Here is a 12,889-nt window from a genome sequence, read left to right as displayed (position 1 = left end):
GGTGTTTCACTGCATCTGTATCTTTGGGGTAAATCCCCAGCAGTGCAATTGCTGGGTAGTAGGGCAGATCTATTTTCAACTCTTTGAGGAACCTCCACACAACTCTTTGAGGAACCTCCACAGAATGAAAACATTCTCTAGTTTTCCACAGTGGCTGTACCAGTTCACATTCCCACCAACAGTGCAAGAGGGTTCCCCTTTCTCCACATCCTCTCCAACATTTGTTGTTTCCTGTCTTGTTCATTTTCCCCATTCTCACTGGTATGAGGTGGTATCTTATTGTGGTTTTGATTTGTATTTCCCTGATGGCCAGTGATGCGGAGCATTTCCTCATGTGCTTGTTGGCCATGTCCATGTCTTCCTCTGACAATATAAATTTTGTGATTTCCCCATTAGATAATTAATCTTTGAAACAAACTGATGTAATTATACAGTGGAGTACAAATATGCAACAGTAATTTTTTTTTAACCATAGAGTAATTAAAAAAAAAAAAGCATGGACTTTGGAGGCAAATAGATCATGGCTTGAATATCAGTTTCACTATTATATATTTCACTTACATCACCTATGGTGAGCTGACTCTTTGGCTTTAGTATCCACAGCATCAAATGGAAATGTGAATACATAAACCCTTGCAAAGGTGTTCTGAGTAAGGACAGGTAAAGTTAGTGGTTATTTGGGTTTACTCTTTCTGTTTTACTTTTATGAGTATGTCATGGTCAATTCAACAATGGTATCAAGACAATAGGAAAGAATAATCTTGCCAACAAACAGTGCTGGGACAACTGAATATTCACACACAAAAGAATGAAATTAGATCCCTCCTTTATACCATATATAAAAATTAATTCAAAGTTTGTCACAGACTAAGAGCTAAAACTATAAAATTAAAAGAAAATATAAGCATAAATCTTTATAACCTCACACTACTCAGTGATTTCATTGAAATACTGCCAAAAAAAGCATAAACAACAAAAGAAAAAAATAGGTTAACTCTGGTTTCATCATATAAGAAACTATTTTGCTACAAATAGCACCATAAAAAAGTGGGAAGAATCCACAGAATAAAAGAACATCGGGGATCCCTGGGTGGCTCAGCGGTTCAGTGCCTGCCTTTGGCCCAGGGCGTAATCCTGGAGACCCGGGATCGAGTCCCACAACAGGCTCCCGGCATGGAGCCTGCTTCTTCCTCTGCCTGTGTCCCTGCTTCTCTCTCTTTCTCTCTCTCTCTCTCTCTCTCTCTGTCTATCATGAATAAGTAAATAAATAAATCTTTAAAAAAAAAGAACATATTTGCAAATCATATATTTGAGAAGGAATTTATATCCAGAATCTATAAATAACTCTTACAACTCAATAAAAATGCAAATAACCTAAATAAAACATGAGTATGGGATTTGAACTGTTATTTCCCCAAGGAAGACATACAAACGGCCAATAAGCACATGAAAAGATGCTCAACTTCATTAGTCATTAGGGAAATACAAATCAAAACCACAATAATACCACTTTATACTCACTAGGGATAGCTAAAATTAAAAGTCTGGTAAGTGTTGGCAAGGATATGGAGAAACTGGAAACCCTTACAAATTGCTGAGAATGAAAAATGGTTCACCTACTTTAGAAAATAGCCTGGTAGCTCCTTAAAAGGTTGACCATAGTTACCAGATGACCCAGCAGTACCATATCTACATATGTACTCAAGAAATGAGAACATATGTCTACATAAAAACTTGTACATAAATGTTCATAGCCACATTATTTAATAGCCTAAATGTCCATAAAATGATGGATGGATAAATAAAATGTGGTATATATCCATAGCATGGAGTATTATTTAGCATTAAAACAAATGAAGCACTGATTCATGCTACAACATGCATGAACTTTGAAAGCACTAAGCTACATGAAGGAATCCAGTCACAAAACCCACAAAGTGTATGATGACATATTCTGGATAGACCGGGCAAATCTGTAGATGGAAAGTAGAATAAGGGTTGTGAAGGCTGAGGGGAGAGGAACCAGAATGCACAGCATATGCCAGTAGGCAAACTAATGGGGTGATGGCCCTGCTCTAAAATTTGACTAGTGATGACTGCACAACTGTGAATGTACTAACACCTACTGAATTATACATTCAAGTGGGCAAAATTTATGGTATATACATTATAACTCAATAAATGCATTAAAAAATAACATCTATGGCCCTTACTGTCAAGGAGCCAATGGTCTAGAATGGAAAAATGCACACTGAGACATGTAGCCTTGCCCCTGTGACTTCACCTTCCCTTGTGAAGGAAATTAACAACACTGCAAAGGGAATTTCTACTACTTTTCTTACACCAACACTTTAATTTGGAGAAAGACAGAAGATCTGATTGACATGACTTCCATTCTCAGAAGAGCAAGGACAATATTAAACACAAAAAGAGAAGACAGACGTATTACTCATCAACTATATTTATGTGTACCTCTTTTTCCTTAAGTAAAGCTTCATGTTTTTCTTCAAGCCGCTTCATTTCAAACGCTAGTGTATCTGCCCTTTTGGATTCAGAGGAAAGTTTATTGTGAAGATCTTGAACCTTTGGTCAGAAACAAAAGTAGATAGTAAGACCATATAACATTGTTTTTTTGTAATTCAATAAATGAAAAAAAAATTTTTAATAAATGAAAAATTGATTGGAAATAAAATTTATAGTAATAATATAATCTAGTAATCCTAAATAGTTGTGGAAATAGCATGTATATAGAAGTTAACATCAATTTTAAAATACCCAAATAATAATTTAGTAAAAAAACCCCAAAAAACAAAAATCTTACACTTTACTGTTTCTCTCGGTTGCTTGATAAATAGCAAAATGGTATTATCAGTTATACCTCCATTCTCTAGGCAATTATTATTGGTTACTAGAAATGCTAACAAACAATAAAATACCCAAAAATATATATATAAACGCAGAAGATAATAAAAAGGGAAAAGACCTAGATACTCAAATTCAATTATCAACCCCAGAATTAAAATTATAGGTAGAAGAAATCTATCATAAGTTCACAGCCAACTATAAGGCAATGCTTCTTCTCATCTCTATCATTCTTAGAGTATCAAAAGGAATCAAAAGAAATTGAGCTCTTTTGATTTTAATTTAAAAAATTAAGATATTTTCTTACCTGCCTCTTGTATGTTTCTAACTGCGTACGGGCTGCATTTGCCTTCTTTAATTCTTCTTCTAAGCTGACTGTATTATGCATATACATCATGTTTGTTTCTTGTAAAGTTTTCACTTGCTTGCGAAGGTCATTCAGATCTTGTAGCTTCTGACGATATATTTCAACTGTTGACTCTAGTTTATTTGCTTTATCAGAGGTAGCCCTATGACAATACAAACTGCACATTACTGGGTAAGAACTAGTAAATGCATATAACAATTTTATACTGGCTGTAAAATTAGCCAGATAAGTGATCAATTGGCCCAAACAAACAAACAAAACAAAAGGAAGGAAGAAAATGAGAGAGACAAAAGAAATAAACTTTGTGGGAACTTTGGAAAAAGACTCAAATCCACCACTGAGCCTTTTTGTTGTAAAGGCATCAAAATAAAAATGCCTTAAATGTGACACACTAATTATCAAACCATTTCATACAGCACAATGTACAAAAAGAATGGTTTTGCAAATGCAACTGAACAAACCTAAGCTTCTCTGTAGCTTATAGGCCAGTTCTGCCTTGTGTATAACATTCAGAATGGTTTTATTCCAAGTATCTGATATACTTAGAAAGTTGACTTGTCAAACTTATAATTTGTCTGACAAAGCACTGTCCTTTTTAGTTGGGCTAACCTGACAAACTGGGCTAGAGCAAAAGTAAATACATAAACCAAATCACTTTCTAACACATAAGGTTCGAATGAATGGGTATAAAGATTGTTTCAAATGGACATAAAAACTGCAATAAAAATGGTTAATTGAGAAAATTTAACAGAAAATATAAATAGCACATTAATAGTCTGTTTGCTTAATATTTCAAAGGCAAAAGCCAAATACAAATTTTATATATTGTCAAAGACAATTAGAAAACATTGGGATAATCCTGAAATAAGTATTAAGGTACTTTACCTATACCTATTTTATATCAAATGCCAAAGTGTGGATTGTAGAATGCTTTCCCTTATGTAAAAAGTTCACAAGATATACTCTTGAGTACAAAGAGGTCAAGCTAAATGTATCTAAAAGTAATTCAGTTTACACAGTTTTAAGAAAAAGATATCACTTTGAGTTTATGAATTCTAATATGAACTTGTGTTAACATGGGGCAATTCAGTGGCTCAGTTGGTTGAACATCTGACTCTTGATTTCAGCTCAGGTCATGATCTCAGGGTTGCAGGATTGGACCCCACACTGGGCTCTGCACTGAGAGTGGAATCTGCCTGGAATTCTCTCTCTCCCTCTGCCCCTTCCCTCCCCCATCCTTCTTCTCTTTAAAAAAAAAAATTGTGCTCACAAGAATTGAATATTATCCTTAAGTAGCAATTCCTATGAATAAGCATAAAATAAGTAAAGACTAGGAACCTAGATAAAAACTGATCAGTACTTGATAGGAATAACTAAGAATCCCTGATTAGAATATGGAATACCAAAATGACTAAGGAATAACTCAGAAGTGACATAATTATATTTAGATATGCCATACCTAAGAACGTCTATTTCATCTTTCAGGGCTCTTGTTTCTTCAGCAAGACTAGTCAGTTCATCATTCCTATGCTGAAATTCAATTAGTTGCTTTTCAAGTTCTTCGCAGTGAACACGGTAATCATCTTTTGCAGCTTCAAGCCTTGCATATAGAAAACAAGTATTTATAATGTAATTTCTATCATTTATTTTCTTACTGAGATGAATGCTTGGTAAAACATACTTAAATTATCTTTTTTTAAATTCCACACTCAAAAGAAAGACTAAAGGAATATGACACTTTCAGCTCCTGGATTTGAAATTGGCTGAGAATAAACTTAATGTTCTGAATTTTCATTTTCACTTCTGAAACACTGTACTTGATTATCTCTAGTTCTAATAAGGGTTTTAATCTCAAAAGATGAAGAGATAACATGTAGCTATTTATTAAAATTTCTAAAAAATATACATCACATGCAAAGTGGTAAAATATTAACTCTACATAGGCTATGATAAATTAAGGATAAGTATTTCAAACACTATAGTAACAACAAATAGTAAATAGAATACAGTGGATGAAATTAAATATTTAAAAAATTATTTGATTTACCCAAAGGAATGCAGAAAAGGGAACAAAAGAACAGATATGACAAGTGAAAAACAGCATACTGACAGACCTAAATACAACCATAACAAAAATTACATAAAAGACAAACAGACAAACACACCAACTAAAAAGGTAGAGCCTGTCAGATTTCATAAAAAGCAAGGCTAAATATATGCTAATTACAAGAGATAGTTTAAATATAAAGGCACAGGTAGATTAAAAGTAAAAAGATTTATAAACACCTTGCAAACAGTAAGCAAAAGGAATTGAGGTGGTTATGTTAACATCAAACAAAATAAATTTTAAAACAAAAGAGTATTATTAAAGACACAAATATTTCATAATTTTTATAAAAGGGTCATTTCATTAGAAAGCCATATCATACATGTGCATATGCCTAAAATACATGAAGCAAAAACTGACAGATTCAAAGGCAAAAATCCACAATCATGGTTTAATACCAGTCTCCAATAAATGCAGAAATAAACAAAAATATCAGTAAAACTACAGAAGAGCTCTGAACAACACTATTAACCAACTTGATTTGACATGTATAGAACATGTCTGTCATCAAAAATTACAGAATACACAGTCTTTGCAAGTGCATATGGAACACTCATCACAATGAAACATGCCAAGCAATAAAACAAGTATCAAAAGATTGAAATCTTACGAAATATGTTCTCTAACCACTAGAGACTTAAATTAGAACTTACAATAAGAAGTCTAGAAAAGTCTTAAACACTTGGATATTAACACATTTCTAAATAATTCACAAGTCAAGAAAGAAATCACACAGAAAATTAGAAAATATTTCAGATTGATTAACAACAGAAAGACAACCAGTCAATCCTTGGGGATACAGCTAAACCAGTGCTTAGAGGAAATTTTACAATTTTAAAGGCTTATATTAGAAATAAAGAAAGGCTTAAAATCAATCATCCAAGTTTCAACCTCAAGAGTCTAGGAAAAGAACAGCAAATTAAACCCAAATAAAAGGAAAAAAAAAAAAAAGAAAGAACAGCAATCTAAAACTAATAATATGGAAAGTCAATAAAGTGCTTAAAGAGTTTAATAAAATTGATGAAACCCTAGTAAGAATGATCAAGAAAAATAAGAAAAAACACAAACTACTAATATTAGGAATGAAAAAGTATCAGTACCACTCCTATAGTTGTTAAAAGGACAATTAAAGAATATTATGAACAACTCTATGCCCATAAATTCAATAACTTAAATGAAATAAACATAAGCACAACTTGAAAAGCACAACTTTTCAAACTGACATAGATGAACTAGAAAATCTGAGAAGTCTTATGACCATTAACGAAATTTTGTCATTAAAAGCCCTGTGTTTCACAAAGAAAACCTAGGTCCAGATTGTTTTACTGATACATTCTATCAAACATTTAAGGAAGAAACAATATCATTCTTACATAAACTCTTTCAGAAAATAGAGGAGGAGAGAATACTTCCCAATTATTTATGAGACTAGCAGAACTCTGACAACAAAACCTGAAAAAGACATTACAAGAGAAAAAAGTTATAGACCAATATCTATTATGAAGACAATCAAAAAAATTCTTTCAACATATTAGCAAATTGAATCCAGTTATATTTATGCAGAATAATAGGTATGACCCAAACTAGTCTAACCCTCAAATAGAAGATTGTTCAACATTCAAAAATTAAACGATCATAATGAAAGAATGAAAAGAAAAACCACACTGTTATTTCAAGATGTAGAAAAATCACTTGTCAAAAATCAATACCAATTAATGATAAAAACTTTTAGCAAACCAGAAATAAAGGGGGACTCCTCTAAAGTGATAAAAAGCACATTAAAAAAAATTTTACAGCAAGCATCATACTTGATGGTACTTAATTGAATGTTTTCCCCTTAAGACCTGGAACAAAGTAAGATGTTTGCTCTTGCTCAATGCAAGAAAAATAGAGAGCAGAAATAATAAAAGGAAGATGTAAAGCTCTATTAATAGATTAGATGATTGTAGATGCCTTAGATTTTCTACATATATTACCAGAATCAACAGGTGAATTAAGAAACTTTACAAGACATAAAAGATTCAAAATATAAGATCAAATTTCAACATATAAAAATCAATTGTACATATCAGCAGCCACTTTTCAGAATAATTTTAATTGTACTTGTAAATAGTACCTACTTGGGAATAAAGGTAATAAAACACATACAAGACTTCTCTGGTGGAAACAACACAACATTGCTGAGAGAAATTAAAGACTTAAATAAATGAAGACACCATATTCATAGATAGAAATTTTCAATGTACTTTTCAATTTTATACAACCTAAATCATAATCACAAAAGGTGTTTTTAAACAGAAACTGACTTGCTGACTCTCAATTTTAAGTGATAATGCAGAAGACTTGGAACAGCCAAAACAAATTTTGAAAAGAAAGAATAAAATTGGAATACTTACACTACCTGATTTTAAGCTTACTCTAGAACTAAGACCATACCATATAGGTAAAAAGACAAAGTGATCAAGGGAAAAGAACTTAATCAAGAAAATGACCCAAATTTTATGGTTAAACCATTTTCCACAAAGGTACAAAGCAATGTGGAGTAAAATTAAAATCTTTCCAAATGATGATACTGTAACAACTAGATAACCATATGGAAAATAAAGCTTGACTCCCACACCTTACACTATTACAAAAAAATAAAATAAAAATGACCATAGACTTACATGTAAAAGAGAACACTAGGAAGGTTCTAGAAGAGAATAGAAGAAAGTATCTTCACGGCATGGTAGTAGACAAAGATTTCTTGGGCAGTACATAAAAACACTAATATTAAAAATACTGATAAAATAGACTTCATCTAAGTAAAGAACTCTATTCACTGAGAGACACCATTTAAAAAATGAAAAGGCAAGCCACAGGATGAGTAAAATATTACTATGCACATATCTGACAAAGAATTTGCATTCAAAATTTTCAAAATTCCCACAACTAATGGATAAGAACAAATAATCCAATTTAAAAACAAGTCAACAGTGTGAAGAGATAATTCATGAAGTAAGATATATTGCACCAAGCACATGGAAAGGAGCTTATCACATTACTGGTTATCAGGAAAATGCCATTTAAGTAATGAGATGCTACTAAACTTTTCCTGAAATATTTAAAGTTAAAAAGATGGATAAGAACAAATTATGCTACTCAGGCAAGAGCAACGAGCAGCAAACTCTGCTCATGGGAGTATAAAATGTTATGACTACTTTGGAAAATGACTTGGCAGTGTCTTTTATGATTAAACACAGAGCTATTGCGTAACTCAGCAATACCACTCTACATATTTACCAATGAGAAATAAGAAAAAAATATATCAACAAAAAGTCTTATATTACAACATTCAGACTCGTTTTACTCATATTAACCAAAATATGGAAACCCAAATGCCCATCATCTAAAGGAAAATTGATGAATAAAAGTGTGCTATAATGTGGAATAACTGCAAATATTTGAATACTACTCAGTCATAAAAGATAATGAATCATAGATACATTCAAAACATAGATTAATCTCACAAGCATGCTGAACAAAGGAAGCCAGTCACCAAGGAGTTTATACTGTATGATTCAATTTATATGACACTCTAAATCAGAGAAAATTCATGTATAGTGAAAAATAATCAGAAGAGTAATTAGCCTCTGAGAGGTAGGGACTGAATGGGAAGAAAGATAAAGGAACTTTCTTCAGTGATTGAGATGAACAGTAATTGATTAAAGTGTGAAATTACACAAATGTATGCATGTTAAAACATGTCGAATTGTACTATTTATTCATCTTACAATATGTAAATATTACCTTGTAAAAGAACTGTAAACATACTGAAATCTTATTAATAGTTTGCTTTATTACAAAGGTAAGGTTAGCAATTCTTAAATTACCTTGTGTGTTTTGGGACAGAGTATATGAGTAAATATACAGAGGAAAATGGGAGACAGGTTTCTCATTATTGGAGAAAGAGTTTAAAATGTGGAAATGGAGATCAGAATGAACCCTGAAAACACAGAGGACTAAAATGAAAGATGTCAATTTGAACTTATAGTGAGAGAATAAAAACCAATGCAGACATGTTTATATACAAGTGTGTGAACACAGCAAGTGTGACCATGTGCAAGTATATTTCCAACACCAAAGGTGTCCAGAAGCAAAGACAGAAAAACTCATCTGGAGCACAAGATCTTTGTTTCTAAACAATATTGTCAAATATAAGGAATGAGGGATCCTTGGAAAAATGGCTGCTGCAGAGTCAGGAAAGGACAAGATGAGTATTTTGTTGTTCCAGAAAGTAAGAAAGAGCTCGAAGGATAGCAACACATTGAAAGGACACCAGAGGCAGCTGAAAGGCTTCCCAGTGGCCGAATCTGGGATAATTTCACCTTTAAATAAATGATAGCAGCTATGGATTTAAAGAAAATTGAGTAAGAATCCATTACTAACTGCAATGCATGATCCTGGATTGGATTCTGAATCAGGAAAAAAATAGCCATAAGGGACAATGAGACAACTAATGGAATATGATCTGTGGATTAGATAACAATATTGTACCAATGACAAACCCCTGAATTTTAATCACTATACTGTGGTTTATAAGACAGTAGGTTTTTTAAGGAAAATACATGCCAAAGTATGTAGGGATAATGGTACAAGACTCCAACTTACTTTCAAGTGGTTCAGAAAAAAAAATGTGAATCCGTAAGAATATGTATACTAAAGTGAATGGTAAAAACTGCAAAACAATTGTGGAATCTGAGTAAAAGGTATAAAGGAATTATTTGCACTATTGTTGCAACTGTTTTTTTGCATTTAAATTTGATAACAAAAAAAAAGGAACAAAAAATACATATAGTACAATTAGAGTGCCTTATGGTTCCAGGCTCAGCAGCAAGCACACAAGAGACAATGTTTATTAGAGGTAAGATGTACAACACCTTTTTTTTTAAGAAGAAATATAAAAGTTAAAGTGGAAAGCACCTTAAGATGCTTAAGATGCTTAAGCATGTCCATTTTTTCCACTTATTATCAGGTTCCCTCTCGTACATAAGAAATGCTCCACTCTCCCCGGGCCTCAGTGATCACTCCTTTAAACTCCCAGAGGACTTGCCCATTGCCCGCATTTGGCCCTTATCATAAGTTATTTTAAACTGTTTTTTGTTGTTGTCATTGTTGTTGTTTTTTTATATACATATCCCACTTGCCTAGCTAGATTTTAAGCTCTGTAGAGGCAAGAACCACTTATACCATTTGGGTATCTTCAGAGCTTAATCAGTATCCTAAGCATGCTATAAAGCTCTAAGATGCTACAACATGTGATAAAATGCTTAATAATTAGTTGTTGAAAGGATTTTCTAGCTCTTAAACAGAATTCTACGGAATGATTTTTATTAAAAATGCTACCTGAAGTTTTCTTCCTGTAATTGTTCTAGTTGTAACTGCGCATGAAAATACTTTTTTGCAACCATTGTATTTGGATCATCAAAAGATCCATCCAACTGGTCAAGTTTTTCGTTCATCATCTCATTCTCAGAAACTAATGAATTCTTTTCATCTTGAAGTGCAGTCACCTAAAAAACAAATATACAAATGTAAGTATCAATAGCAAAAAAGTCCCGAGGTCACACTATAATTGTGACTAAGCCATTAAATTAGCTTGGTTAATCAGACTAGATAATTCCTATGGATCCTTCCAAATCTGAAATTTTGGGTCTAGGCTGTTTAAGTCAAAGAAAAGAAATCAAAATAATTTGATTAATATAGAGAAAACAGAGTAATACATTTAAGTATCTTCAAAATGTTATGCTTGCCCTAGTTTGGGGAAGAAAATGTTTCTAAAATTTGATGTATCAATAAACTGCAAAAAATTAATTTGTTCCCCTTTTAGTTATAAATTTACTATCAGGATGCTGTTACCTAGTAAGCTAAAATACACACACACATATGCACAAAGTTATTTTAGGCTCATAGCAGAAAATTATCAGTTACATATATGCCTTCAGGCACAAGCCCATTATTTTGCTAATGAATCGGTAACAAAAAGTTGAACTGAATCCATTTGCACACTGAGGCTGTTTGCTTATATATATTTTTAAAGATTTTATTTATTTATTTGACAGAGAGAGAGAGAGAGCGTGAGCATGCCAGAGAGCACAAGCAGGGGGAACAGCAGAGGGAGAGGGATATGCAGGCTTCCAACTGAGCAGGGAGCCTGATGTGGGGATCAGTCCCAGGGTCCTGGGATCATAACCTGAGCTGCGGGCACACGCTTAACTGACTTAGACACCCAGGCACCCCGTTTACATTTTAAAATTGATAAAAACATGTAATTTTAGAAGCACATCAATACCAGTGCCTAACACATTATTTTATTTACATATTTATGCAACAAATATAATTTGCTCCCTCAATTCTTTTTCTTTTCCATTTAAAAATATGTTTAAAAATTTACAGCTAGGCTGTAACCTTATATAAGACCAATTTTTATTAGGATTCATTTGGAAAAACCCGAATCTTCGGCCTCTCATGACTTTCAGCATATTACTACATAGGTTTGAGAGATTAATTTTTTCAATGATTGTAATTAATTCAACCCAATTATGTGAATGAAACTATACTGACACAGTGAGCTAGTAATAGGAAATTAAAGGTTACAAACACTGTCCCTCAAATGAGCAACACAAAGGCTGAGAACTGTCCCCAGACTGACTACAGGAGAAAGAAGTTTCTTTTCCTAAATATAATGCATGCATCCATCCTTGCCATGCAAGCAGTTTAGTGACTAATATCTGTTATGAACAATCCTAAATTATTGAGATACACAAAAAGAATGAGAGTTTGAACCCTCGGTATCCTTGGGGTAGAAATGTAAATAATTACACAACAGAAAACATTCAAGGTGCTTTCATGGAAGCATACCATAAGGTGGGGGTGGGACACAAAGGAGAGAATATCTCATCTTGGCTGAAGGGGAGAGGCTCTCACAAAAAGATCAACGGAAGAGAAACAATACCCTCAGTCTTCCAAAACTGGACAGGAACCCTCCAAAGAGGGTAGAGGAGCAAGGGCAAATTTAATTTTCAACACCCAAGTGTGTAACCAACCTGGTTCCTATCCATGTTTTACAGTGTGGCCTCAGAGCCACCTTTAATCATAGACTGAAGGAGGGGGTAATAAACATGCAAATTCCTTGTACCACACCCTCCTATCCAGGCCTTAGAATGTCCAGGAGTGGTTCTAGGCATCATAATGTACCTGCATTTATCTCTCTCTGGTTTGTTCTCTATTTCTTTGTTTCTCTCTCCTCTGTTGCTGTCTCTCTGTCTCTGTTTCTGTTTCTCTGAGTTATTTAAGAGATAGAAAAATTCAAAAAGCTAAAAAAAAGGCTCATTTTCTCACATCACCAGATTTAACTTAACACTTGTATATCATTTGCATATTAAAAAAAATGAAACATGAAATTCTATAGCTGGAGTCCCCTTTATCTCATTAGAGTTTGAAAATCACTGTTTCAGATATACACTTATCTTGTACAATGGTGGGCAGGAGTATGTTTTCTCTAACATACCATA

At 33.1% G+C, this 12,889-nt stretch overlaps 1 protein-coding gene across 1 annotated transcript in view; it reads right to left on the bottom strand.

Annotated features, from left to right (window-relative positions):
* The window catches only part of HOOK1 (hook microtubule tethering protein 1), a 64,530-nt gene that overhangs the window by 19,707 nt on the left and 31,934 nt on the right, over window positions 1–12,889 (bottom strand). The window contains exons 9-12 of the mRNA XM_055306631.1: window positions 10,722–10,888; window positions 4,689–4,829; window positions 3,170–3,371; window positions 2,473–2,583 (exon numbers count right to left, since the gene is read on the bottom strand). Coding sequence (XP_055162606.1) covers window positions 2,473–2,583; window positions 3,170–3,371; window positions 4,689–4,829; window positions 10,722–10,888 — 621 coding nt within the window. The remainder of the gene's footprint in view (window positions 1–2,472; window positions 2,584–3,169; window positions 3,372–4,688; window positions 4,830–10,721; window positions 10,889–12,889) is intronic.

This window comes from Nyctereutes procyonoides, unplaced genomic scaffold (genome assembly GCF_905146905.1).
Source record: "Nyctereutes procyonoides isolate TBG_1078 unplaced genomic scaffold, NYPRO_anot_genome, whole genome shotgun sequence".
In the NCBI taxonomy this organism is placed as follows: Eukaryota; Metazoa; Chordata; class Mammalia; order Carnivora; family Canidae; genus Nyctereutes; species Nyctereutes procyonoides.
The sequence above is the reverse complement of the archived record's forward strand: the minus strand, read 5'-3'. Positions and strand labels throughout refer to the sequence as shown.